This window comes from Halictus rubicundus, chromosome 13, assembly GCF_050948215.1.
Source record: "Halictus rubicundus isolate RS-2024b chromosome 13, iyHalRubi1_principal, whole genome shotgun sequence".
In the NCBI taxonomy this organism is placed as follows: Eukaryota; Metazoa; Arthropoda; class Insecta; order Hymenoptera; family Halictidae; genus Halictus; species Halictus rubicundus.
In genome coordinates, this window is record NC_135161.1 from 4,411,324 (window position 1) to 4,436,629 (window position 25,306).

At 35.2% G+C, this 25,306-nt stretch overlaps 9 protein-coding genes across 11 annotated transcripts; 5 read left to right on the top strand and 4 right to left on the bottom strand.

Moving 5' to 3' along the window:
* Positions 1-132: 132 nt before the first annotated feature.
* Positions 133-1,209, bottom strand: Blos2 (biogenesis of lysosome-related organelles complex 1 subunit 2). The gene is made up of 2 exons (XM_076799689.1): positions 438-1,209; positions 133-367 (listed from the first exon to the last, which is right to left on the bottom strand). Exon 1 carries the CDS (start codon positions 1,079-1,081, stop codon positions 584-586), a length of 498 nt encoding a protein of 165 aa, XP_076655804.1. The 5' UTR covers positions 1,082-1,209; the 3' UTR covers positions 133-367; positions 438-583.
* A 188-nt stretch (positions 1,210-1,397) lies between these two features.
* On the bottom strand, positions 1,398-4,073 carry Gale (UDP-galactose 4'-epimerase). The gene is made up of 7 exons (XM_076799686.1): positions 3,625-4,073; positions 3,252-3,398; positions 3,001-3,119; positions 2,645-2,935; positions 2,397-2,577; positions 2,035-2,319; positions 1,398-1,942 (listed from the first exon to the last, which is right to left on the bottom strand). The coding sequence occupies exons 2-7, from the start codon at positions 3,379-3,381 to the stop codon at positions 1,887-1,889; spliced, it is 1,062 nt and encodes a 353-aa protein (XP_076655801.1). The 5' UTR covers positions 3,382-3,398; positions 3,625-4,073; the 3' UTR covers positions 1,398-1,886.
* A 1,305-nt stretch (positions 4,074-5,378) lies between these two features.
* LOC143360156 (BRISC and BRCA1-A complex member 2) lies at positions 5,379-7,865 on the top strand. Its single transcript, XM_076798752.1, has 5 exons — positions 5,379-5,787; positions 5,899-6,206; positions 6,425-6,726; positions 6,800-7,177; positions 7,246-7,865. Exons 2-5 carry the CDS (start codon positions 6,119-6,121, stop codon positions 7,612-7,614), a joined length of 1,137 nt encoding a protein of 378 aa, XP_076654867.1. The 5' UTR covers positions 5,379-5,787; positions 5,899-6,118; the 3' UTR covers positions 7,615-7,865.
* A 106-nt stretch (positions 7,866-7,971) lies between these two features.
* On the top strand, positions 7,972-9,120 carry Naxe (NAD(P)HX epimerase). The gene is made up of 2 exons (XM_076798753.1): positions 7,972-8,189; positions 8,291-9,120. Exon 2 carries the CDS (start codon positions 8,334-8,336, stop codon positions 9,036-9,038), a length of 705 nt encoding a protein of 234 aa, XP_076654868.1. The 5' UTR covers positions 7,972-8,189; positions 8,291-8,333; the 3' UTR covers positions 9,039-9,120.
* Positions 9,121-9,425: 305 nt separating this feature from the next.
* Positions 9,426-10,257, top strand: Robl (dynein light chain roadblock). The gene is made up of 3 exons (XM_076798756.1): positions 9,426-9,614; positions 9,684-9,762; positions 9,845-10,257. Exons 1-3 carry the CDS (start codon positions 9,612-9,614, stop codon positions 10,054-10,056), a joined length of 294 nt encoding a protein of 97 aa, XP_076654871.1. The 5' UTR covers positions 9,426-9,611; the 3' UTR covers positions 10,057-10,257.
* A 152-nt stretch (positions 10,258-10,409) lies between these two features.
* On the bottom strand, positions 10,410-13,184 carry LOC143360158 (XK-related protein 6). Its single transcript, XM_076798754.1, has 4 exons — positions 12,495-13,184; positions 12,101-12,422; positions 11,851-12,006; positions 10,410-11,789 (listed from the first exon to the last, which is right to left on the bottom strand). The coding sequence occupies exons 1-4, from the start codon at positions 12,798-12,800 to the stop codon at positions 11,308-11,310; spliced, it is 1,266 nt and encodes a 421-aa protein (XP_076654869.1). The 5' UTR covers positions 12,801-13,184; the 3' UTR covers positions 10,410-11,307.
* Positions 13,185-14,736: 1,552 nt separating this feature from the next.
* On the top strand, positions 14,737-15,844 carry LOC143360721 (transmembrane protein 138). Its single transcript, XM_076799826.1, has 4 exons — positions 14,737-15,194; positions 15,272-15,344; positions 15,441-15,615; positions 15,707-15,844. Exons 1-4 carry the CDS (start codon positions 15,061-15,063, stop codon positions 15,811-15,813), a joined length of 489 nt encoding a protein of 162 aa, XP_076655941.1. The 5' UTR covers positions 14,737-15,060; the 3' UTR covers positions 15,814-15,844.
* Positions 15,845-17,431: 1,587 nt separating this feature from the next.
* On the bottom strand, positions 17,432-20,259 carry LOC143360719 (E3 SUMO-protein ligase ZBED1). 3 transcript variants are annotated; one of them, XM_076799823.1, is made up of 5 exons: positions 19,514-20,259; positions 18,575-19,405; positions 18,093-18,508; positions 17,845-17,999; positions 17,432-17,754 (listed from the first exon to the last, which is right to left on the bottom strand). In XM_076799823.1, exons 1-5 carry the CDS (start codon positions 19,856-19,858, stop codon positions 17,432-17,434), a joined length of 2,070 nt encoding a protein of 689 aa, XP_076655938.1. In that variant the 5' UTR covers positions 19,859-20,259. The 3 variants fall into 3 exon arrangements, with proteins under 3 accessions (XP_076655938.1, XP_076655939.1, XP_076655937.1); XM_076799824.1 differs by having other exon boundaries at positions 18,575-19,677; positions 19,781-20,258; XM_076799822.1 differs by having other exon boundaries at positions 18,575-20,258.
* A 99-nt stretch (positions 20,260-20,358) lies between these two features.
* Positions 20,359-22,585, top strand: Pig-b (phosphatidylinositol glycan anchor biosynthesis class B). The gene has a single exon (XM_076799825.1). The coding sequence runs from the start codon at positions 20,685-20,687 to the stop codon at positions 22,155-22,157; it is 1,473 nt and encodes a 490-aa protein (XP_076655940.1). The 5' UTR covers positions 20,359-20,684; the 3' UTR covers positions 22,158-22,585.
* Positions 22,586-25,306: the final 2,721 nt, after the last annotated feature.

Below are 25,306 nucleotides of genomic sequence, written 5' to 3' on the forward strand. Positions count from 1 at the left end.
ATACATATATATGTATATACACACAACAAGAATACGGTTTTGTAGCAATAAGTTTCCATTATATTTAAGAATAATTATTTATTGGCTTATGCGTATAGTATAAATTACTTCCTGTACATTATTGTTTAACAATTTCTGTAACAAAACCTTATATATTTTTCAAGTATAGTAGATTAATAAGTAGATACAATACAATTAAAGTAATTACATAATGACAAAAAAAAAAGAATATCGTATGTGATATATCGTAAGGCAGCATGTAACGCATTAATTTTTTACAGTATCATTATACGAAATATGTTTGTTATAAATACAACAATCGATTGCTGTTATTTTCAACCTTGATTTGCATACTCGGAAAAGAAATCTGTAAATTAGTTTTCTATATAATTAAATTATATATTACGATAATACATACGAATTGATTGCACACTTACACTTTACATACAGACAAACTTAACTTCTACACGATAAAGTAGATTCGTGTATGCATTTATTATATACATGTATTTTCATCTAATCCGACGCGTTTGTTACATGCAGAATACTCAAAAACGTATATGTACATATCACAGATTCTGGTTCACTTGTTCCTGGTGTCTTTCTCGATGTCTTTAAACTTCGCCTCTAATCGTTTCGAGTACGATGCTAATTTGTACGCCGCTTGTTCTAACTTTGTCACACTGTCATCGATCTCGTTGATATTGTCTAGAATAGGTTGTAACTTTTTATATTTCTCGTTCAACGAGTCCAACGACTGAGCTACGTTCGACGATATGGTTTTTAATTCGGTGTACTTGGCAATCGTTTCTTTATTTAATCGTTCGAGCAAACGATAATCGGCGTGAGTCGCCGTCAATTCCTCTTGCAAATACTCGCCAGTTTTCTGGAACATCGTATTCGCTAAACGACTCAAATTCGGATCGTGAGGATCCAAAGCTTCGAAACTACTTGTACTGGTTGACAGCGTTGTCCCACGTTTCGGTGAATCGCATCTCGAATTGCGATCCGCTATACCGTCTGCACCGGGAGAAGGCTCTACTTGCGTGTCCTCCTTCAACGGGTCTTGAATCGACGTCATGTCGTTTTCAACACTTTTTATTTCGAAACGAAATAATCAAAGTGTAGTTGACTTGTGGGGAAAAACAGCGGAAATATTCTTCCCTGCGCCGCTGTCACTGTCAACGTCGCCATTCGCTATGGACCATAGACTAGACTGACTTGACCAACTTGACCAATCAGGAACACGGACTCACGGACCAACAAAAGCTGCCACCACCTACCGGTGAAGTTGGTAATTCAAACGAATTATCAGCATCATCGGATTCAAAGTTACCCGCGAAAATTTTCTATAGAAACACAGACGGTCTGTGATAGAAAGATCACACAGTTCGACATAGGTGTATGTATGCCTAATTAGTATTTATTGCACTTTTTAACAATACGTACAGCATGTACATTTCTATTTTGTACTTATAGGTGTGCGTTTGTCGTAGTGTAAGTACATACGTGTATATGTATATATATGTATATACAACAATATGGCACGATATTCGTACATATCAATATGGCACGATAACTTAATATTAATGCATACATAGGTTTTTCTTTCGTATAAACGTTCTCGATCTAAATGATTCTCGATTACTATACACTTAGATTTTAGAAATGTATACTGTATTTATGGAACGTACATCAGTTTCTCAAAGTGGGAATGCCTTAATATTAGATAGATATACATTTACGTTTAAGTTGAGCTTTGGTCTAAACTTTGGTAACCAGATACCACCATGGCTTATAATTGAATAATTAAAAACGTATCGTTAAAGATGGTTAAACTATTAAATAAATTATTTAACCGATAAATGCATTAACAATAATTATAACTAATACTTCTTGTAACCATTTGGATTGTTTTGTTGCCACATCCACGCGTCTGCACCTAAATAGTAAATCGTAGATTAAATTGAAATTCGTTTTTTCTTTATTTTAAGCGCTAATTAGTTGTAACTAATTGTTTGTGCAGTAACTTACACATGTCATCTATATTCTTAGTGGCTCGCCATCCTAATTCCTCGTTAGCTATACTAGCATCCGCGTAACTAGCAGATATATCTCCTGCTCTGCGTTCAACGATTTTGTACGGTATCTTCTGACCCGATGCCTTCTCGAAGGCACGAATAACTTCAAGCACCGAATAACCCTTTCCCGTACCCAAATTGATCGCTTTGAATCCAGATGGATTGTTAGTTTTTTGATAGATCATAGCTTTCACGTGACCCGACGCTAAGTCCACAACGTGTATATAATCACGTACACCTGTAAATCAAATTACAATTGGACATGTACTACGAGTACTTGTCGGATCGTTGCTGCTATGTTATTATTGGACGAACCCGTTCCATCAACAGTATCGTAGTCATCGCCGTAAACATGCAGCATTTCCCTTTTCCCAACAGATACTTGGGTAATGTATGGCATCAAATTATTTGGAATTCCATTGGGATCTTCTCCGATTTGACCAGAAGGATGAGCACCAACCGGATTGAAATATCTCAGAGATATGACAGACCATGTCTAAAAACATCTTCATGAGAAGTATTTCATTGAACCAGAAACAAATGTCATGCAGAAATAATTGTACCTCGTCGGATGCACACAAATCTTTTAAAATTTCTTCGACCATGTACTTCGTTTTTCCATATGGATTCGTGCAACTACCGGTTATCATCTTTTCGTCTAATGGAAGCTTCTCGGGAACTCCGTAAACAGTGGCGCTACTCGAATAAATTAAATGCTTTACATTGAATTCCCTCATCATTTCTAACAAATGCAGAGTTCCACTGACATTGGTTTTATAATACTCCAGGGGTTTTTCGCATGATTCACCTACCGCTTTCAAAGCAGCAAAATGTATAACGCAATGATATTTATACTGAAATGTAAGGATCGATTGTAGCTTCAGTTGACCTTTGGATTCAGCATAAATCTTAATTATACCTTCTTAAATACATCTCTTAACTCCTTGATGTTCGTTATATCGCAAGGAATAAATGTAATTTGCTTGTTTGTTAATTTTTCTACTCGTAACAAACATTCTGGTTTTATGTCGTTTTCGCCTGTGGACCAAATACAAAAATTACATTACAACTATGCGATTTAACAATTAAACAATTGGCATAAACTACTACTACTAATATGATATATAACATTAATGCAGGTTTCCTACTATTGGATTCATTACTTCTCACCTTTACAAGCATTACTAAGGTTGTCTATAACCACCACCTGAAAATCGGCTGCTAATAGTTCCAATACCGTATGAGAACCAATATAACCAGCACCTCCCGTCACCAGCACATTCCAAGATTCATTTCCCATTGTTTTTTTTTTTTGTGCTGATTGTTAATAGAACATTTGATGATTAACAACCTTCTAACTAATAAAAACTCTCTGGCATTTTAAGTACTTTGTGTTAACTTATGGCCTATTTAGCTCGTGCAAAACAAATTTAAGTGTAATAATATTTATTTACAAGATCAATCACACAACACGTATAAATAATTAAATAAAACACGATATAAAAAAGTTATAGATATTTACAAAAAACGAAAAATATTTTACCTTGTTGTTCGACACGCAGGCACTTAACCAAACTTGATGACGGCAGAAGATCAACTATCTTTACCGTATCGTATGAGAGATAGAAAAAACGGCATTATCGGAGAAAGTTACGTAATTCTGACACGTCAATATGAATTTCACAGAAAATGACTACCCGGAATTTTGATTAATTCACCAAGGAACGTAAAATTTGTTGAGGTTATATTTTTTCCGCATTATTTACTAATAAAAATTCCAATAAATAATTTATTTATTGCCAATAGTACGTGGATAAAATTTTGACAAGATTGACGGTGCCACATCATAGCGTAAACAATACCGAGCACCTATCTTTTTGTTCCCTAATTCGTTGTCAACATAAACCAATACATACTTCCCAAACTGTTAGCCAAATGTTAGTGACAGATGACAGACCCATGTAAACATGTGGGTGTAAGCGCAAGCGCCATTGACGATCGACGCGGCACCTGTATTATTTAGCGTAGTTCTATATACAGGGTGTCCCAAATATTGTACTTCCTTGAAAGGGGTGATTCCTGACGCCATTTGAAGTCACTTTTTCCTTTGCGAAAATGCGGCTTTGTTAAAGAGTTATTAACGAAAACCACAGACCAATCAGGGCGCGACTATAGCGGACGGACTCCGGCATGGCGGCAGGTCCCGCTGAGCGTGGCATTGTCATTGGCCGAGACGGAATCCGTCCGCTGTAGCCGCGCTCTGATTGGTCCGTGTTCAACAGTACAACATTTTTAGGATATACAGGGTGGTCCACGCAACTTGCACACCTATATAACTTCCAAAGGATGCGTTGCACGAAAAAGTTTTGTATACAGAAGTTGCATGGTTTGAAGGGGTACACAATTTAGTGTATTTTTTTTTTTGCAGGTGGAAGTGTTTCGGAGATTTGAAGGTCGACTTTGTTTTTTTAAATGAAATACTACATTTTTTATACTAAAATATGGAATAATGTCGAATTCTGAGTAAAAAAGTATTGACCTTCATTAGTCCTAAACCTAATAATTATCGAGTAAGTTCACTTTATTTCCTGAAAATTTTCTTCGCGTAATATCAGGTTAGAAAAATAAAAAGAAAATTAAATGATTTTTTTTTCTTTGTAAGAAAATTTTCAGGAAATAAAGTGAAATTACTCGTTAATTATTAGGTTTAGGGCTAATGAAGGTCAATACTTTTTTACTCAGAATTTGACATTCTTCCATATTTTGGTATAAAAAATATAGTATTTCATTTAAAAAAACAAAGTCGACCTTCAAATCTCCGAAACACTTCCACCTGCAAAAAAAAAATACACTAAATTGTGTACCCCTTCAGACCATGCAACTTCTGTATACAAAACTTTTTAGTACTTTTTAACTTTTTGAAGTTATATAGATGTGCATGTTGCGTGGACCACCCTGTATATAGGGAGAGAGGAAGAGAGAATGAGAGGGTGGGGGGGGGGGGAGAAAGAGAGAGAGAATTAAGAACTCGAAGGAAAAATCTCAATTCTTCAGCCGAAACACCTCACTGATATATATATCAGTGATACACCTGCATTGTCATCAGTAAAAAGAAATAAACTGAATTCTGCGGCGCCTGCAGCTACTCCATAAAGAAGAACCTCGACACGTATATCTCAGTCGACCCAGAAACGTTAAAATATTTGAGAATTGAGTAAAACTGATATATAATATTTGTTTCTAAATCTGTGAAGCTCTGAACTGGAGTTATAAAATGTATATATTTATATAGTTTTGAAAAATATTTAATTTGAATGAAATTAATTTAGTTCATATTCTTTCTTTAAATACTAAGTTATAAAAACGGAGTTTCGCAGCTGTTTATCGAAAATTAAAATTATACAAACATTTATTTCAATGCAAGTTTTGAACACTTAATGTGATATTTAATGTAATAATTGTAACATTGCACAGAATATAAAGATATGAAACTTCAACATATTTTTGCTATTGTAAAAATCGGATCGGGCCAGCTAATTCCAATGCCTGGTCTATTCCTACATATACCTCGTCTGTGATAGTAGTGCGATATTCAATATTATGACGCAGATGGCGTCATTATTTTCTTTAGTTTCATTCCGTATACAGAAAAGTTAAATCTACATTAATTAATAACAGAGTATTGATTTAGGTTAAATAATAAATAGTATAAAATTGTTGAAAAATAAACATTTTACCGCAATTTTGGTGGTTTCTTATGATTTTTCTGCTATGTGTCATTAACATTATAGTATAAGGAAAAGAACTTTCGTTACAGAAATTATTGATATGGATGTCAGCGTAAATGATGTGAATCTTATTGTTGATAGAAAATATTATTAACATAATATAACAATTACTATACAGCCATTTTTGACGAATGACTATCGGCGTTTGGAAACAATTGTTTTCCGCAACCTCGACATCGACGTATGTATAAATACGTTTGTTACGATTGTTTACGAACCTTCAAGTACATGTAAGAAGGAACAATTAAAATGTTAAACCAACAATACACACATTTAAGACGTATAGATTCGTACATCGAACCGCTTTTGAAACGTGTTTTAGAAGCTAACAAACTCGGTAAGATCGTATTATTCAATAGAAATGGAAAGTGTATTAAATTGTATGCTATCAGATTGTGAATACTTATGAAAGTCCGCATTTCTGGATCAATTATTTAATTCTTTAATCGATTAAATGAATTACTAAAAACATAACATCTATATTCGCATAAATGTTCACAGTCTAGTAATATGTATTTCAAATTTTATAATATTGTGCTTTAATTTCTTCTTAAGGAATATGTTGTGGAACAATACAAATAGAATCTACATCGTCTAGTTGCGATAAAGATGAAGGAGATCGTTTTAAACTATTAATACCATACGCTAGACATAAAGTAACATGGGATGTATTTTTTGATTCACAGCGCCCTGAGCTGGGCCCTGACTTTATATTTAATGATGATACTTTCTTAATAGACACGAATATTGATACTTTATGTACTGAAGTTCCTAGTCTTGCAAAATGGAATGTTAACGATAAAGATGCATTACTAAAAGTTCTTATGGAACTTTTACTATGTTATAAAAACCATCAGGTTTGTAATAATCAATCCTTAAATATGGAATATACAAGCTGTATTCCATGTAATACCCTGCCTTTTATTTTAGATAGAATTACTTCAGAAACATGAGAGATTCAAAATGGAGTACAGTGTATTAATGAATTCACCGGAAATAGAGCAAGAAGATGTGGAAGTGATATTACTACCATTTGGTTCCAAACCAACAGAGGTTAAATTCCTAATAAGTTTATCGATCAATGTTTCCCAATTGGAGAATAAAAATTTCAAATCAGAAAATGATACGGCGATGCTTCTTGTAACATTTTATGGGCCAAATTGGAATAGGATTACACCACAAATTTTTTTTTCTAAATATTTGGAACAAGTTCTTAATAAAACATCGGGCCTACAGATACCAAATTATCCAGCTGACAAGCTTTTGACAGATTATGTAGAGGAAATAAAGAAGAACATACAAGAAAAGGTACACAAGCTCCACATACAAAATTTTTATCGATACTTTCATTTCTACTAATATAAACTTTATTTCAGATAACATCATTGAGTCAGATTTTAGAGAAAAAAAGACTCTTTCTTGCAACGATAATTATGTGCCAATTCGGTTCTGTTCTTGAACACGATTCCAGTGAATTTTGTTTTATAACATTTTTATTAGAAAAAGATGACTTCAAATCTGTGGTGACGATTAGGCTTCCACCCAGTTTTCCTTCTAATAAACCTATAATAACTCTCCATTCGGTATACCATATGACCCACGACCGATATCCATTCACAGAGAATTTAGAGAATTTTAAATATTCCCCTTCATGGACTCCGCTCGAGATGATACAGGAAATCTTTAAATCGCTTGATACACAAATTGACAAGTTCAAACTAAAGTCTATCCAAACATGTTCGTAAAATTTTATTTAAATATTCTCGTTTTTTTATTAACACATTTATAATTTACTCCAATTAACTATTATATTGAATAAGATATGCTATTACTCGTATACATTATTTAACTACATGTTCTTGTAAAAGTTAATTAATAACATTACATTTTTTTTATAATCCTAAGAAATGTGATACATATATATATGTATGCGTATTATTTTTATAATAGTGGTTACAATTAAATTATAATATTTGAAATAAAAGTTTACGTGAAACTAATGACACATACAATACTAGTACAAATACTACTACACAGTCATGTAAAAAAATGTTTCTCGCATAAAACAGTAAAGTAAAAATAACGTATCCAGTCACTGACGGTTTAGAGTTTAGAGTTCAGATAATGTGATCGTCGGTAACCTATTGATACAAAGTTCAAATTGGGAGACATTGTTCGAGAATATTGAAAATGAATTAAAACACGCATATTTTTCGTTAAAATTGTCAAAATTCGTTATATTATAAGAAACATTCTTATCGGTCGATAACATTTGCGTCTGCGTGTATAATTAAAACGAAAAGACAACGAATCGTAAGAGGTTATATCTTAGTTCTATTGAACTGTTTGTTTCTACATATTTAGTCGAAATTGATAAATGACATCGTGCATTAAGAGTTACATAAAGCCCATTTTATGCAGCTACACGTTTGTGCCTGATTTTGGGAGAATCTTTTACACAACCATGGTCAAGTACTTGAATCAACAGGAAAGCATCAACATAGATAAGGATTTGTTTGAGAAGTATAAGTTCAGCGTAGATCAATTAATGGAGCTTGCTGGACAGAGTTGTGCGTTTGCCATTGCTCATAGTTATTCGTCGTTAAAAAATTCTAAGCAAAAGATTCTGGTCTGTTGTGGACCAGGAAACAATGGGGGCGATGGACTTGTTTGCGCTAGACATTTGAAACAATTCGGATATGATCCAGAAGTTTATTACCCTAAAAGAACAAACAATACGCTATACCAGAATTTGTTGCATCAGTGCATCGAGAATGATATTCCCTTAGTGGAGAACGATTTGGAAGATTTTGCACGGACACGGTTACCCCAATTTGAGCTTATAGTAGACGCTCTGTTTGGATTTAGTTTTAAACCTCCTGTAAGAGAATCGTTTGTTCCAATTATTCATTTGTTGGAAAACACGACCGTTCCCATCTGCAGTATAGATATACCATCCGGTTGGGACGTTGAAAATGGACCACCTGCAAGCGGTGGAATAAAACCAGAAATGCTGGTATCATTGACAGCACCAAAAATGTGTGCTAAAAAATTTCAAGGGAAATATCATTATTTAGGTGGCCGATTTGTGCCTAAAAACTTGGAAAAAGAATACAATCTTAATTTACCAGAATACCAAGGAACCAATTTAATTGTTCCTTTGCATTAAATAAATGTAATAACTATCTTATCCTATTGTAAACATTTTTTTACGAATTTCTTGTAATGTAAAATATATGCGTTACAATTAAGATATCACGTATACTTTTTATTACACATATACGCACATATCATATATGTATATATTGTACATATTGAAGTCAATACAATACAAATGTAATTATGCAATAACATCCGATACATAATAATATTAATTTAACAAAAAATTTTTTAAATATAAATAACATGCCTTGATCGTCTAAAATTGATTACTTATCTCACGTTTTCTTAAATTATTGATATTTCAATGGAGAAAGGAATAACGCATTTGAACTCTCCCGCCGTAGTGTCATCTCTACGTATGTAGATGGCACTTACAACTTAACAACCGTATCTATTCATTCTACCTTTGATGTTATTTATATGTACATATATACGAAAACGAATCTACGAACGCTTAGTAGGCGGTAGGATCCAAGTGACGATTTGTCTTTACTAAATAAGCAAAACGGAAGGAGTTCTAATTACGAATGCTCTATTTAATGAATACATTGTATTGAATATAAAAAATTAACTTTGAAAAATGGTGCGTCAGCAACATAGCGTGTACTGCATTTTCAAACTATATCGTACTAATATATGTTGTTTCTTTCAGGCACAAGAGGTGGAGGAAACTATGAAACGTATTCAATCACATAAAGGAGTCGTTGGAACGATTGTTGTCAACGCGGAAGGTACGTATATTCTCATTTCAACTATTGATACTACATTCATTATTGGACAACATTCTATGTGTTAAATGTTTGCAATATTCAGGTATTCCAATCAAGTCAACATTGGATAATACTACAACAGTACAGTACGCAGGTTTGATAAGTCAACTATCGGACAAAGCAAGATCCGTAGTAAGGGATCTAGATCCAACGAACGATCTAACGTTCCTACGTATTCGTAGTAAGAAACACGAAATTATGGTTGCACCGGATAAAGAGTTTATACTTATAGTAATACAAAATCCAGTGGATTGACATCCAAGAAAAGAGCTAACGAATACCAAAATATGTGCTTTGTTATATGTTGATAAATTATTTTATACAGCACATTCCATTTTAATTTAAATCATTCACACTAGTATCCAAGCAAAAATAACACTCGATTTCTATTTCTGAAATGGCCTTGGAGAATGTGCTTTATATATGCTACACAGTAATAAAATTTATCTATATGCTGTGCATTCGTTGAAAGAAATTGTTATTAAACTAAATTTTTATTTAATAGAGTCAGTATATCTTGTTTGTGTATTATATAATTATTATTTCGTTTTCTTGTCTCAATAAATTTGTATGACAAGAAAATTCATCATAGTTTCATATTTATTTAAAAAACATTTTTAGTCGTAGCATTATCGATTCTACCAAATTATCATAAAGCTACGATGCAGAATATATTTATAATAAAATTGGTGCACACAAATGTAATGGAGACAGTATCATTTATTAAAATATTATATAAAAGTACACAAAATTTCCATGATCAATTTAAAAGACCTTACAATATTTCGTTAATATTGTTACAATTTTTTGTTCGCTGTTTGATATTTATACAATTACGATCTTCATGTACATTAATATAAGTAATATAATATTCAGAAAGCAGAGTAACAATCTTATAAACCAGGCCTGGGCAACTGATGGCTCTTTTCACTTGAGGCTTCGCCCACCTTGCTTCCGTGGAGTGTTGGAAGAGGGTGAGGGGGAACTAGGAACCTGTACACTATGTATATAACAGGCTGTGTCTCCTATGCTCCAGAGACAACTGTAGAAAAGTAAAAACTGTACAAAAGTAGTGGGGACAGTATCCCCCCGGGCCCAGGCCCAGGTTTGTAATAAAAACTACAATACTCGCTAATCAGGTAATTTCATCAGACTCATTAAATCTGGCAGTGTTTAGAAGAAATTCATTATGTTAAATAAAGACATGTATTAGGAGTATAAATATTTGTGAATTAATTTTTCGCTATATATAGTATTCTAAAACGAATAATATTCTACTGACTCACATTATAAAAAAATAACACTTAATTTTTTTATCGTAATATCAGGAGATATAAATATGTGAAAATAGAAAACATTATCTTATAGATACTTGTACAAATGCTCTTTGGAAGTGAAAGCAGTTCTGTACAAAATATGGAAACAAAAGTTAAGCTAAATATTTTTTACATGCTTTTTCAACAAAATTATACTGTACTACCGAGTCAGTGGATCCTTATTGGATTACTATGACGTATTTACAGGATTTAGACGTTTAATGGACGGATGAAAACCGTAGTAATAAACGATCATGGCTTTTATACCAATTAAGAAAGGTATAATACAAAAAACAATGAGTACATTGAAATACCAGGCTTGTTTGACTTCATCGGACGAAGCGTATGTCCAAAGAACAGTGGCTGATATATTTTCAAAGAAGCAGACCGTATAAAAGAACACATGCTTAAAGAGTGTACTGCCGTCTACAGCATTTAAATATATAAACACATGAACAACGCCAATTACAAGAGATAATAGCACCGAGTAGACGCGTTCTTTCAATTTTGGAGGACAATGCGGCGCGTGATTATAGTTTCTACAAAACTCTAATATACCATGGGAGTCTACAATGATCCAACAGCTCATACTTATCCAATGTAAAATGCAAGCAATCCCTGTATGTATTGGCCAAATGCTTGCGACAACGCTTAGCGACAATATCCTTGAAACTGAAACATTTCATTATCAATAAGGTTTTTCAATTTTCTTATACGATGATCTTTAAAATACCTGTTGTGCAAAAGTGCCATAGAAATTGCAGAACAGTTCCCATGATTCCGATATTCAGCTTATCTTGTTGGACTAATCTAATACTACGGTGATAACTCGCCATAGCCCAGCCCATGCTTGCAAGCGAGCTAAGGATAGTAGCCACTTGATGAATGACTACAAAGTATAAAAACATAAATTTTAGTTATGTACACAGGTCGCACCAAAACTATGTCTATACTTTATACGTAGATCTTTCCAAAATATATACATTCAAAATTGATCTTGTTGTGGTAGTCCTTCAATAATATAGTTAGTTGCAAAACTTGTTGAGGAGCTGCCTCCAGAAAGCACTCGAATACTCTCAGCAGAGCAACATCTTGGTCTTCTTTCAGCATTTTTACGTAATATCTCCTTTGAGCATTTCTATTCCCTTGTTTTTGAAATTTATATGCTTTCAGAGTATATATTAATATTCTGTAATAACGAAGTACCGGTGCTAATTGGAATGCGACAACTATAATACAGCAAAGCTTTCTCGTTAACATAGAATGTATGCACTTAGATTCGATCTGATTCTGGGCAGAATTCGTCTGGAAAAAACCATAACAATTAGAACACGATCGAAATGGAAATTTAACGAATTATACTGTGTGATGTTCTACCTGGTCATCTTGATATTGCATTCTTCTACTGATTATTACATTTATAAATGATGGTACAAAGATAAAAGTAGTTGTCCATATAAAATATGTCATTTTCCCAGCCAATAGATATCTTACGACCAGGTTTATGTCAAATCCCATATCCACAATGTGCATAAGAATCGAGGACACGAGAAAAACAATATCCAACCAAGATATCCTCGGATTTTTTAAAGGAAAATCTACGTTGTCGTCGTCTAGTTCCAATATAGGAAACATAGCAATTAATTGTTGCGTATGTACACGTTTATTATTTCCAATATCCATTGTAGTATTTTATTTTTCTCCGTTTTCTTTTTGTCAGGTATGACAATTAAACGTCAAGAGTTAATGTTCACACGGGTCACTTCCATCGTCCACTTGTCAAATTCACGTTCATAACCTCGACGTTTATTTGTAACTTTCATACTGTTGAATATTTATTCGTGTATTTTCATGATTGTCTACGATTTCGAAAATACTACTCGTGCCTATTCAAATTAACATATGGTAATACAGTTTGTCGTATTTTCGCACGTAAATGGTACACAACCTGTCAGCTGTGGATTCACGCGTTGTCGAATGCAGCATGTGTATCACAATCACAGTCACAGTGACACTATAGCCATAATAATAGTGACATCACTGTACCCCGAATCAGTGATGAGATATCGGCCAACTTTTCTCGCGCATGCGCGCCCAAAACAGTAACGTGTCGCGAGACGAGTGTCCTACGAATTTATGATAAGTTATTGTTAATATTTTATTATACAATGGAAGTTAATATTGGAGAAGGAACTACAAAGTGGCACAGAGTTCGCTATTTTCGAAATTAACACTATTCCTACCGACACTTCACGTATACCTATTCCTACCGCGACCGGTCAAATGACCGGTCTTTAGCACAACTTATGTTTTTTAATATAGAATGAAGATAATAGCCAATTTGACAGTATAAAAATATAGTTTCTTTTATTTAGGAGTATATAATGTACATTTTATTCGTTTTCACCGCATAATATTTCGTTTACTATACCCTGTTGGGCCTGATGTTCCCCTAAAAATATTATGAATAAGTGCTCTTCCAGGATTAGACCCTTCTTTTACTTCTTGCCAAACAGTTCCGTCTACAGCAGTTTCGATTACCTCTTCCTTATTCTCACTATCGGAACTAAAATTCTCTTCGCCCTCATCGGTGTTCGAGTCGGTCTCAAATAGATCATAATTTTCTGCATTGTCATTTTCAATATCAAAAATTTCCTGATCATCTTTGGAACACTCTTCATCAATATTATTTATTTTCTCTAATAATAAATTTACACTCTTCGATCGTCTTGACATTTTGGGATTGAATATTCAAGGGATAAAATAAAAACTAAAATATAAAAATGTAACTCAAGATGAAAAAAAAAATGAACAAGAGATAAAATGTGAAACTTATAAGTATAGTATACTTCGAAGTATTGTTGGTTTGTTCACTTTTTTGAAAATGACACTTATAACACGTAATACAATATAAAATAAAAGTAGAATAATAATAGAATAAAAATACAAAATAGTAAAAGACTGCCGAATATGCTCTTTGTAACTTTCACGTTTTGATGCTCTCTGTTCAGGTCACAAGACTTTACTGATTTGAATTCGTGAGAAGACGTCTAGGCATCCCCTTCGGCTATGATTTTATTTATTTTATAATTATAGTAGATAAGACGGTGTAAGAAAATCCGAGATTCTGGACTGCTTCGAATTCTAATCATGCAAATAAACACCGCGAGGCCGATAGGCGAGCGAGAACTCTAAACACTTTGAAGTGCCGTAAAGCAGTCCCTGGAAGGTACTTTTCGGCTAAACTCATGCCACAACTGCATTACCTTTCGTTTGTAACGACTTTATAGTTTCGGAATTGAGTCTTTGAAAGAATACTATTACAAAAAGATATAAATCGTTCTGCCGGTCAAATGACCGGTCGTGGTAGGTAAGACAGACTACAAATTTTTCTCAGAAAATAAACAATAAAAAAAGAAGTGAATATTGAAAAATGTATTATACGCATATTTTAGGAAAAGTCGTGAAGTTTAAAGGCGATTCAATTACGTTGTATATAGGAAATTCTAATCGAAATTTTAAAAACGGTCATTTGACCGGTCGCGGTAGGAATAGTGTTAAATCATAACAATTTTTAAAAATTTTGCAGGGTGATCAAGGTACCCTATTTTATCCAGAATTTTATTTTACTGAGGCTAAAGTCGCCGCGCATGCGCGAGAAATTTTGGCCAATATCTCATCACTGAGAAATGAAAGTATAAACAGAAGTAGTCAATGGGAAAAGAGCATATAAGTATATGAAGCTATCAAAACAAATGGATATCAAGATATTATAATTGCAGAATAAAATATCTGACATGGGTCACTGTGACTTGACAAGAGGTACAGGGTACAGTGGTATATGTAATTCTCGTTACTATAGCAACGATTAAAGTACACATTACAAACAAGGATATGCATAACGAAATTGTAACATATTATCCAAGTCTATTTTTCTTGATAAATGAGTACATTAAATACAAAGAAATACTTGATGAGTGTAGTTGTTCAGTATTTGATATTGTTTTTCGACATTTCCGTCAATTCGTTCGCCAGCTTCTCTCAACAAAATCCAATTACTTTGTTAATTCTTTATGTGTAGGTACTTTCACTATCTTATGTTGTTAATAAATTACGATTACATTTGTAACGTTTTTCTTATTTCTTTTTTTAAGCATTCAAGACTTTTGTCTTGTTGTGACTCTGACAATACTGTTGGTCAATTTCTTTTCTACTTACATCTTCCAGGTAATTGTTAATAAAAGGTTACTACGAGAATTAGATATTTAATCTTTTAATAACATATCTCTTTAAAAATTATTAATAATACAATGTTCCGTACAGGTAGGATTAATACAGTTGCTGTACACAAAATTTCGTGTAACGTTGATATTGTGTATCACATACATGATATTGAGCATTTGTCTTCACACGTGGGATATTAAAATGCATTGGTCGTCATCTTTCACATATCATTGGACTAAAAATTTCCATGTTCTATATTCGTTGCACAGAGGAGGTAATTAATTTAGTGATTAAAACATAGTGTTTACAATACACCTGCTTGCTAACAGGTTCAAAACATTCTCGCATTTAATTTAATGTTAAAGTTGCAGTATTGTATTACTATTACTATAAGAGAGCGTCTCTCAGAATAGCAGATCCAAGATTCTACGAGACTTTCCTATGGATGCAAAACCAATTCAGTCTTCCGTAATCAATTTCTGTAATTAAACTTTGTATTGTAAGTAATAAGAATATAAAACATTGAAACGCACGTATATTGAACTATTTTCTACGAATCGATTTCTTTATTGGGTAATGTGGAACCTTTGTATTGAAAATAATCCAAAACCGATTTAACTCGATAAATGCAATATTCATTTTTTAATGCGTTGTAAGAATATAGTTCGTATACATATATATATACATATATATATATGTACAGTATAAAAATTATTATTGTAAAGTACTTCTTACAATCGTGTCGACATTTTACAAAAATAAAGTCTAAAACTTTGTACAGTGTTTATAAATATGGATATCATATTTAAATTAATATTAAGCATACATAACGCGTATTATATACAATATTACATTACATTACATTCAAGTACTGAAACGTAAGTTGTTCATTCATTATAGTATTGATTTTGAACATGATATAAATTCTATTATTCATGATATAAAATGCTGCATTTGTACTAATTAGTATTTGTTTAAAAAAACGCTTAGCAACTGTACTGCACGTTGTAACGTTGCCAGCTTAATGTACAATGTTGCTTGTTCTTACCGAGAGACTAGTCAGGCGCGAATCGGTTGAATTGTGCCATGCTGGAAGGTTTGATTATGGTCAACAAGACGCATATAAAATTGCTTCATCGAATGAGTACTATATAGAAGGTGTAACAATGAAGTATACTAATTAGTATTTTTAAATATACGTTAGTAACACTTTCAAAGTGCAATAACGTACAAATAGAAAGTAAAAGTAATTTTCTATGTTTTTCAGTTTCATTTGTTATAATGCTCACTTTTATATCATTCTTAAACAGAAGATATTGCTAAATATACAATTATCGTACTAATAAATTGATGTATCTTCTGCAGTGTGTCTATAATTATTTGTGCAATTATATTTAAACTGTAATTTGAAACGAACTACTGTTCAGCAGATATATTTCGTAAAGAATTACGAAGATCGAATAGGAAATCTCAATTTTAATGATTTCAACATGGTAGATACTCTGTGCACTGAAATTTGATGTTCAATGCTTCGTAATAATACGCGACAGTTGAAACCCATTTTTGATGTTCTGATACGTTATGCAATACTAAATTAGAAAACTATTCTTCTTATTACTACTTACTTTGAGTTTTCGTTTATTTCATTAAATCTTATTATACCCCTTTTAATTCATTTGAATTTCTGTACAACAATTCTAATATCTAACATTTTTCCGGAACTAGTAGTCGAAAACTTAATAAGAGAGAATTAATTGAAAAATTCTATCTTAAACTTTGGTAAAGTCAAATTAATTTTCTTAGCACCATGAACACCATGCAGCGTTCTTGTAAAATCGTTCCTAGACATCTCTTCTCTAAAATATGTATTTCAGAGACACTCGAGAACGGGAACTCGATACACTACTACGATCGATTATATGGAAAATAAAATTAGTTGAACGTAATGTAACTTCGAGAAAATGTTTCGAGTCTGTTCAGAGTTTCGTTTCAAATTTCAATCGTGTAAAAATAATCAACATTTTAAAGATTGCTTCGCGTATCACAAAGTGGTGTTTTGAAATAAGTTCAAACAAAATTCAATGCTCTTCTCAAACGGTATGATTGCCGTGTAGAAAGAGCAATTTATCTATTAAGTGAGAGGGTATGGCAGCTCGCCTCGTGTCATACAAGACTTGCACTTCCGCGGGAATTCTAATAGGTGGTGCACAACATGCAGGCACACAGTTGTACCTGCAAGCTAATTTCCCTAAATTTGGACATTTTGCAGAAATTTTCGCCCACCATTGAAGAGGGCAACAATCGAGTGGTGCGGTAGCTTCCGAATGATACTGTACAAGCTCGAGATCTGCCTTCTCTTCTGCAGGCATTCCACTTTTTGTTGAACATAGGCCCCCAAGCAAAAGTTCCATGCCTATATAGAATTAAATCATTATTGCCACCAATCTTTCGAGGCACTAACAATAAGATTGACATTTGACTCGTGACAGAGATTTATACATACCAGACAGCCGACTCTTTTTATTCGGTGGCTCTTCTTCGATTTTAATACTTGTACTATCACCAGATTCTTCTTGTATTAGTTTCGTCAGCATCTCTTTAATGGGAGTCGCGACTAGGTTCTTGTCTTCTTCAGTGGCATACGGAAGTTGTTTGAATCTAAAGTAAAATAAAGTTTGAATTGTATTTTTATAAATACACTAAGGGTTGCGTTAACAACAGAAAGATGCGTAGATGAAGATTTATAAGAACCTCGGATCCAGAGTAGTGGCGATTTGAAGTAAAAGAGTAACATTATAATCCGCATATCTATCACAGAGCATATCGGACAACGATTCTTTGAAAGTTCTCGCTGTCTCGCTATCAGTTTCTTTCACTTTCAAATGAGAAGATACAAGTTGCCAAAGCAATGGTTTTAGTAAAGATATTAACGGCATTTTTTCCTCGCTGAGAGTCATAATAGTAACTTTAAACGGCTCTAGAACATTTACAAGATCTTCTACAATTTTCCACTGTTCGTTTGATAGATCCACCATCTCTTGATCAACTCCTTCCATACTTTCCAAGATCGATGTTACAATGTTACGACGCAGTACCATTTGCTCAAGCATGTTGTACGTAGATGTCCAAACAGATGGATAATCCATGACCATCGTGTTCTCTTCCAACTGCAACAATGTATTAGAAAAGGAAATTTTACCATCCAAACAATTATAATATAATTTGAAATTTACCTCAAGCAATTGCTCTTGCATAGCCAGAGCCGCGGATGCAGCCGGATGACTTATGATAGCTCCGATAGCTGCTCTACATTTAGACAATATAGAAGCAACGTCTGGATTCTCGAAACAAGCTTGAGCACAGACTTGCAATGTGTAAAGTAAACAAGGAACTAACGTTAATCCTCGACTCGTCAACGCGGATAATAGCTCTGCCCTGGAAGTAGCTATTACCACTGCAGTTATCCTCTCGATTTTCAATTCCCAATCGAGCAACAAAGAGTCTATCGTACTGCCCCATTGAGATTCTTCCCAATCCAAAGGCGCATGAATTGTACTCAATACTTTACATTCCAAAACCGGTTCGCCAGAATTCTGATAGTAAACAGAGATAGTGACAAAACGTTCGTCAGAATTCGATCTCCACTCTTCGATGGTCAAACCCACTTCGCTGTTAATACAAGATAAGGTGGTAGCCACCGACTCGCGGAAGGTGTTGTAAATTTTTGGTATGATTTCTTCTTCTAGCTTATTTTTACTTGGAATCTCGCACGGTGACCTTAAAGTTGCGACTAGCCTCTGAAAGCCTCGACCTTCCACCACTTCTGGTAATTGTAAGTCTATTATAATAAATTCTGCTATAGCGTCCGACACGGTTTTCCCATCGATACTCGACTGGTTAATAGAGTTTTCCTCGGGCATAAGAAAGGCCACGTTTTGACTGTTGTTTGCGATATTGGAACCACTTTTAATCATAACACGTAAAGGTTGGCCAATGGAAATGTCATCCTCAATGTTCGATAAACTTATATTCGGGTCTGTCACAAACTGAATATCTCCGTCTATCTGCACAGTACCATCGGCATTAGTAGTGTAAATATGCTGCGTGGAAGTTAAACCTGCCTTTAATAGTCTCTTTTGAGCCCTGCGATCTTTTGTTTCTTGGGAAAGTACCTGTCTTCTCGGTGGATTAGTAGCTTCCAGTTCTAACAGTTCTTGCGCATGTTTGTTTTGTAGGTGCATACGCAAATTACTGGTGTTACGATTGTATGCTATTTGAGTTTTGCATAATATGCACACAATTTTGACTTTAGTGAGGATATCTCCGTCGTCGGTAGCTGGAAACCCAAAGAATTTCCAATAAATACTCCTCATCGTCATAGGCACCACTAATTTCTTGTAAGTATAAGTATGCTTCTCTTCCATCATTTTAGCTAATACCATTTGCATCTCGCTCTTGGAATCATCCGCCGCGCTAGATTTTCCGTTGCTCGGTAACGTTATCGATTTACTTTCCATGATTGTCAATCAAAATACATACGTGCCGGCGTGTCTTATCTTTCCGATACTTGAAATACAGATATTTCGGTATTTCGACTGTGTTTACTACCTCATAGCGTTTGTTTCTCATCAAAATGGTGGAGTTTTGTTGCATAATTTCAAATGCAACCGCTTCGAACGATGCATGCTTGCGTTTTCGAATATCAACGCTCGGTTCGTAGTCGCAGAGGTATAACAAATTTACCGCGAAGAATCCGATATCTCAAAGCGGCGTTTGACGAATTATTTCACAGATATCGAACTTCAATTTCTCGTTTCGAAAAGAACGATGCACGATCGGTTATCGACCACCTCTCGTTACGATGCTATCGACTTTGGTTCTCTTGTTCAAAGAAATATCGCTACGCAGACCTCTCAACTAATCGATCCCACAAAATGGTTGCGGTCGCGGTTTCGACGTGGCTCCATCTGTATCGATTACTCGAATCCACTGTATGTGTATATAGTATATGTATATGTATACGTATCTAACAATAAGTACATTCTGTCGTCTACATGCGATTTCTATTGAAACAAAAAGAAACTGTTTCATGAAATTAGAGAAATAGGAAAACGTGTAATAAGAAGTGCATCCGCTGCATATAATTATTCTTATCGGTAGTTCATCGATCGAATTCATGTTGAAAAGAACGACAATCATCGTCACGCTCTCTCGATGAAAAATATTTTTGAACCGATTGTCGTTTGTATAAAAATTCATATAATATAATTGTTAACAAAAGACTGTTATTAAGCAAGAAGGATATCGAATCGAACGATTTATGCATCAATGCGAATATAAGAAATGTATTTCTCTAAGAAATATAAAACGTTATCGTTGCTACTGCTATGGAGGTTATGTTCCGTTTTTCTTGTACAAACTGCACACGTACCTGATGAATATTGGCAGTCGTTGGAGGTGGCTCATCGCTTAGCGTTTGGATACGGATACCGCACGTGGGAGTGGACTCTAAACATTCGCAATTACATATATCCATTTTTGATATCTATCATCTATCGAGTATTGGCACTGGCATCATTAGATTATGTAATAGTCTTGACTACGATGCCTCGAATAATCCAAGCAATCCTCAGTGCTTATGGGGAGTTCAAGTTTTATGAATGGACACAAAACAAATGGACAATGTACAGTTTGTGTATAAATTGGTATTGGTATTATTGCGCTACGAGGACGCTTATGAATACCGTAGAGACTGCGTTCACTATGATAGCGTTGTCTATGTTTCCGTGGCGTGACAGTCACGTTAGGAACACGAACTTTCTATGGATCGTAGGGTTTCTATGTATGATGAGACCCACCGCAGCTGTCTTATGGTTACCCCTGTGCATTTATCATTTATGCGTTAGTTCGACAAATAAGTTCATGTTGATAGGTCGATACTGCACGATAGGTATTATTTGCGGGGCAAGTTCAATACTGTTAGACAGTTTCTGCTACAATACTTTGGTTGTTACTCCTTGGCAGTTCTTTCGCGTAAACGTTCTGTACAAGATTGGGGACTTTTACGGGACCCAGCATTTAATGTGGTACATTTTTTGTGGTCTACCGGTACTTCTAGGATTGTATTACATTGTGTTTTTATTATGCGTTTGGCAGATAACAAAACATCCAACGTATTTCCATCGTCAGACTGTTATGCTATTCACGATCGGTTGGACAATCTTTGTGTATTCTTTACTGTCCCACAAAGAATTCAGATTTTTATTGCCTCTACTACCAATGTTAATATTCATATGTACTTCCTGTACATTTCGTATAAATGTTAAATTTGCCAAGACAGCCAGAAAAGTATTTCTAGCTTTATTAATAGTTACCAACATTGTACCTGGTGTTTATTTTTCTACGATACACCAACGTGGTTCATTGGATGTAATGAACATCCTCCGCGAAGAAATTGCTGATAGCAATAACGAGACTGACATACTATTTCTAACACCCTGTCATGCTACACCATTGTACAGCCATTTGCATGTAAACGTTTCCACAAAAATATTGACTTGCGAGCCTAATTTTTACGATTCCACCAACTATGTTGACGAGGCAGACACATATTTTGCGAATCCCGCGCGTTGGCTTAGTCGTCGTTACAGTGAGCAACAAAATGCAACAATTCCTAGTCATGTAATAACATTCGACGATGTTTCGTCAAAAATAAGCCAATTCTTAGAAAATTATGAGCTCAGGTCTGAGGTGTTTTATTCGCATTTTCCTCAGTCAAAATACGGAAGATACATTCATGTATATAAACGCAAATAAAACTATTGCATTCTACTTGCAATAAGCAACATTATTTCTATGTTTAATGTTTTTTCGTTGCATTCACGATTGTCGTGTATCGGTATGTTACCATCTAAGCTCTTCCATCGGGCGTTTCAACGAGTAATATCAATTGCTTCGATTTAGTTGAAAACAAAATCCCATTGACAAGCGGATAGGTATGCATACCTATATGCTAAAAACAATACGAGTAAAATGTTTATACGAAATTTCTACCATTATCTCTGCGTGAAGGATAAAAAAGCAATAACCATTCATACTTCGGATAACTACTTTAGCGAACGAGCAAGCTTATAATATATACGAACGAGTTTAGCGCAAAAATTTGCGTACACTATAAACGTTTGAAGACAAAGCAAAATTGTATAATATAACTATTCTTGACACAGAAATAGAATGAAAAATAATGCCCTTATCAACAACATTTTTGTACTACCCAGTTAACCAAACCTGCTTCGAGCAAATTTTCATCAATGTTTGTGATCGTACTTTGCGAACAAAAAGCGGTCATTTCGATGCCAAGACCACGCTTGGAACAGAATTTGGTCACTATTTGCTATGACTTTACCACCAAAACTTGTCGATAAATTCAGATGGCTCGGTATTTGAGTACAAAGTTTGCCGGCACAATTCCATGCCAAATCCATAGCAAACTTTGTCCTCGTCAAGAGGGCAGCTCGGTCGCACTAAGTCTTGCTCTAAGAGTAAATATCTGGCAAAATCAGCGTAAATCTTGCTGTAGGAGGAAAACGGAATTTGATTTAAACTTCTAAATTACAGAATTTCAAGTTTCATGTATTTTCAATAGTTTAAATTTGGTTTCTCTTCTACAGCAAGGTTTACTCCAATTTTGCCCGATGTTTACTCTTACAGGAAGGTTAGAACCTGCCCTCTTCACGAGGTCAAGGTTTGACATGGACTTGGTATGGATTTGGCATGCAAAAGCGACTGCAAACGTTGCACTCAAATATCGTGACTAATGCGGAAACAGATTGGTCGGAATTTGTCGATAAGTTTTGGTGGCAAATCCATAGCAAATTGCTTATATACAGGGTGCCCCAAAAATGTTGCGCTTCATTGAAAGGTTACTGGAGTCATTTGAAGTAACTTTTTCCTTTGCGAAAATGTTTTCCGCGGCTTGATTTACGAGTTATTAACGAAAAATCCCATTAAGCGCGACGTTGGCATTGGCCAAGCCGGAATCCGTCCGCTGTAGCCGCGCTGTGATTGGTCCGTGTTTTTCGTTAATAACTCCTTAACATAACCGCGGAAAACATTTTCACAAAGGAAAAAGTTGCTTCAAATAATCTCAGGAATCTCCCCTTTCAAGGAAGTGCAACATTTTTGGGACACTCTGTACATATTTAAGTAGAAAAATTCCAAAAAATTAATGGAACCTTGTTCATAGCATACGTATGTATATGTACTCATACATATACTCGTACATGCGTATACGCTAACGATGCGAATGGCTTGATCGAATAAGTTTAAGGCTGCGTGTCCGCTGAAGGCATTAGTATGCATCGTCAGCTTCCGTGAAAGGTCGAGTACATTCAGCGAATTACGTTCCAAGTGGTGAATCGAAAAAGGAACAAGCGGTTTTTTCGAGTTTTTCGAAGGGTACGAGGAGCGTTCGGGACAAGTGTCGCATGGGAGTGACTCCCGTGGATACGTGGCTTAAGAGGGCGGTCGTAATGACGGAAATAATTGAGCAATGGCGGCGGGAGGAGCCGAGATCACGTCGGGTAGTTTGCGGAGTGGAGGAGCCGTGATCGGGGAGGTGGTGGTGGCCAACCACGATGGTGGCAGCCGGACGTACCAGAACCATACTATCATACAACGATACGACATACGACACAAGAGAGAAGAACAGACACATGGCCAGGGTTCGCAGGTAGTGGGGACGCGAAGCGAGCTTTCGCAAAGCTATTGCCGATTTTTACCCGCAAAGCTCCGCTAATGATGATTAGACGACCAAAGAGGACGGTCTTCGGTGGGTACCAAGCGCAAAATTCACTGAGAAACGAGCCCGTACCGTTACCAGGGTTCGGATCTCAGAGACGCTGTGAGAACGATTGCGATTCTAACGGTACATACCCGGCCGACTCCGCCGCTTAATGCCAATCTATCAAATCGCGGTCGTTATTAACGCTGCCCATTGTTGTAGGCCAGCAGTATTTCTCCACGGAGCTTGCAATTAAAAGAAAACTCTCGGCAGGCAGTGCTTGTCCGTCTATAGATTACGCACAGATTGCCCTGTGGTGCACTGTTGCGGCTCCTTGGAAGCCGAGGGCAACCATACCACGCCTACTCAGGATTCTTTGCTTGTCCGGAGCTGAAAAGAAGTCTCCCGATTCTTTCTGCATAATATACTATTAGGGGTACCCATAAGTAATCAATTATTTGCAAAGAATTTGTTTTGCCTTTAGTTCTGTACCGATCGTAGAAGAGGAAACACCTATTCTTTTAGTTTTCGGTAAAGCAGACTGTGTTCAAAATATTCTAAAAAGTATAATTTTTTTCACAACTCTATAATAAAATGGCGGCGTCCGTACCTTCCGAGGATCATATTCGTCATTGCATACTTTTTCATTTTCATGCGGGATTTAATGCAACGGTAACAACAAAGAAAATTTGCGATGTTTATGGAGATGTATTGAAGGTCAACAAGTGTCAACGTTGGTTCAGAAGGTTTGCTGCTGGTGATTATGATCTCTCTGACAGGCCTCGAAGTGGACGACCAGTCGAATTTGATAATGACACCCTAAAATCTCTAGTGGAAGCTGATCCAAAATTAAGTATACAAGAATTATCGAGAAGCCTTGGGTCCACATGGTCAACTATACAAAGGCACCTACACGAAATGGGAAAGGCATATAGGCAAGGAATATGGATCCGCATCAATTATCTGAGACCAACGAGAATATTCGTCGTAGAGATCCATTTCTTAGCAGAATCGTTACCGGAGATGAAAAATGGATTCTTTATGATAACGTAAAGCGTTCCAAGCAATGGCTTTCTGCAAATCAAACCGCAATATCAACCCCTACACCTAGCTTATCACTTTGAAAGGTGCATTTGGTGGGACTGTCGTGGCATAATTCACTTTGAGTTGTTGAAACCTGGAG

What these genes read in the sequence shown, in the direction of transcription:
- Blos2 (XM_076799689.1), bottom strand. Translation starts at nt 1,081, where the DNA reads ATGACGTCGATTCAAGACCCGTTGAAGGAGGACACGCAAGTAGAGCCT.
- Gale (XM_076799686.1), bottom strand. Translation starts at nt 3,381, where the DNA reads ATGGGAAATGAATCTTGGAATGTGCTGGTGACGGGAGGTGCTGGTTAT. An exon ending in CCTTAGTAATGCTTGTAAAG is followed by an intron (nt 3,120 to 3,251) that starts GTGAGAAGTAAT and finishes TTTGGTCCACAG; the next exon opens with GCGAAAACGACATAAAACCA. An exon ending in TAAGAATATAGATGACATGT is followed by an intron (nt 1,943 to 2,034) that starts GTAAGTTACTGC and finishes TTTACTATTTAG; the next exon opens with GTGCAGACGCGTGGATGTGG.
- LOC143360156 (XM_076798752.1), top strand. Translation starts at nt 6,119, where the DNA reads ATGTTAAACCAACAATACACACATTTAAGACGTATAGATTCGTACATC. An exon ending in TATGTTATAAAAACCATCAG is followed by an intron (nt 6,727 to 6,799) that starts GTTTGTAATAAT and finishes CTTTTATTTTAG; the next exon opens with ATAGAATTACTTCAGAAACA. An exon ending in AGAAGAACATACAAGAAAAG is followed by an intron (nt 7,178 to 7,245) that starts GTACACAAGCTC and finishes ACTTTATTTCAG; the next exon opens with ATAACATCATTGAGTCAGAT.
- Naxe (XM_076798753.1), top strand. Translation starts at nt 8,334, where the DNA reads ATGGTCAAGTACTTGAATCAACAGGAAAGCATCAACATAGATAAGGAT.
- Robl (XM_076798756.1), top strand. An exon ending in GATTGTTGTCAACGCGGAAG is followed by an intron (nt 9,763 to 9,844) that starts GTACGTATATTC and finishes TGCAATATTCAG; the next exon opens with GTATTCCAATCAAGTCAACA.
- LOC143360158 (XM_076798754.1), bottom strand. Translation starts at nt 12,800, where the DNA reads ATGGATATTGGAAATAATAAACGTGTACATACGCAACAATTAATTGCT. An exon ending in TGCAATATCAAGATGACCAG is followed by an intron (nt 12,423 to 12,494) that starts GTAGAACATCAC and finishes GGTTTTTTCCAG; the next exon opens with ACGAATTCTGCCCAGAATCA. An exon ending in ATGGCACTTTTGCACAACAG is followed by an intron (nt 11,790 to 11,850) that starts GTATTTTAAAGA and finishes GAAATGTTTCAG; the next exon opens with TTTCAAGGATATTGTCGCTA.
- LOC143360721 (XM_076799826.1), top strand. Translation starts at nt 15,061, where the DNA reads ATGAGTACATTAAATACAAAGAAATACTTGATGAGTGTAGTTGTTCAG. An exon ending in ACTTTGTTAATTCTTTATGT is followed by an intron (nt 15,195 to 15,271) that starts GTAGGTACTTTC and finishes TCTTTTTTTAAG; the next exon opens with CATTCAAGACTTTTGTCTTG. An exon ending in TTTCTACTTACATCTTCCAG is followed by an intron (nt 15,345 to 15,440) that starts GTAATTGTTAAT and finishes TGTTCCGTACAG; the next exon opens with GTAGGATTAATACAGTTGCT.
- LOC143360719 (XM_076799822.1), bottom strand. Translation starts at nt 19,858, where the DNA reads ATGGAAAGTAAATCGATAACGTTACCGAGCAACGGAAAATCTAGCGCG. An exon ending in GCCACTACTCTGGATCCGAG is followed by an intron (nt 18,000 to 18,092) that starts GTTCTTATAAAT and finishes ATTTTACTTTAG; the next exon opens with ATTCAAACAACTTCCGTATG. An exon ending in TAAAAAGAGTCGGCTGTCTG is followed by an intron (nt 17,755 to 17,844) that starts GTATGTATAAAT and finishes AATTCTATATAG; the next exon opens with GCATGGAACTTTTGCTTGGG.
- Pig-b (XM_076799825.1), top strand. Translation starts at nt 20,685, where the DNA reads ATGTATTTCTCTAAGAAATATAAAACGTTATCGTTGCTACTGCTATGG.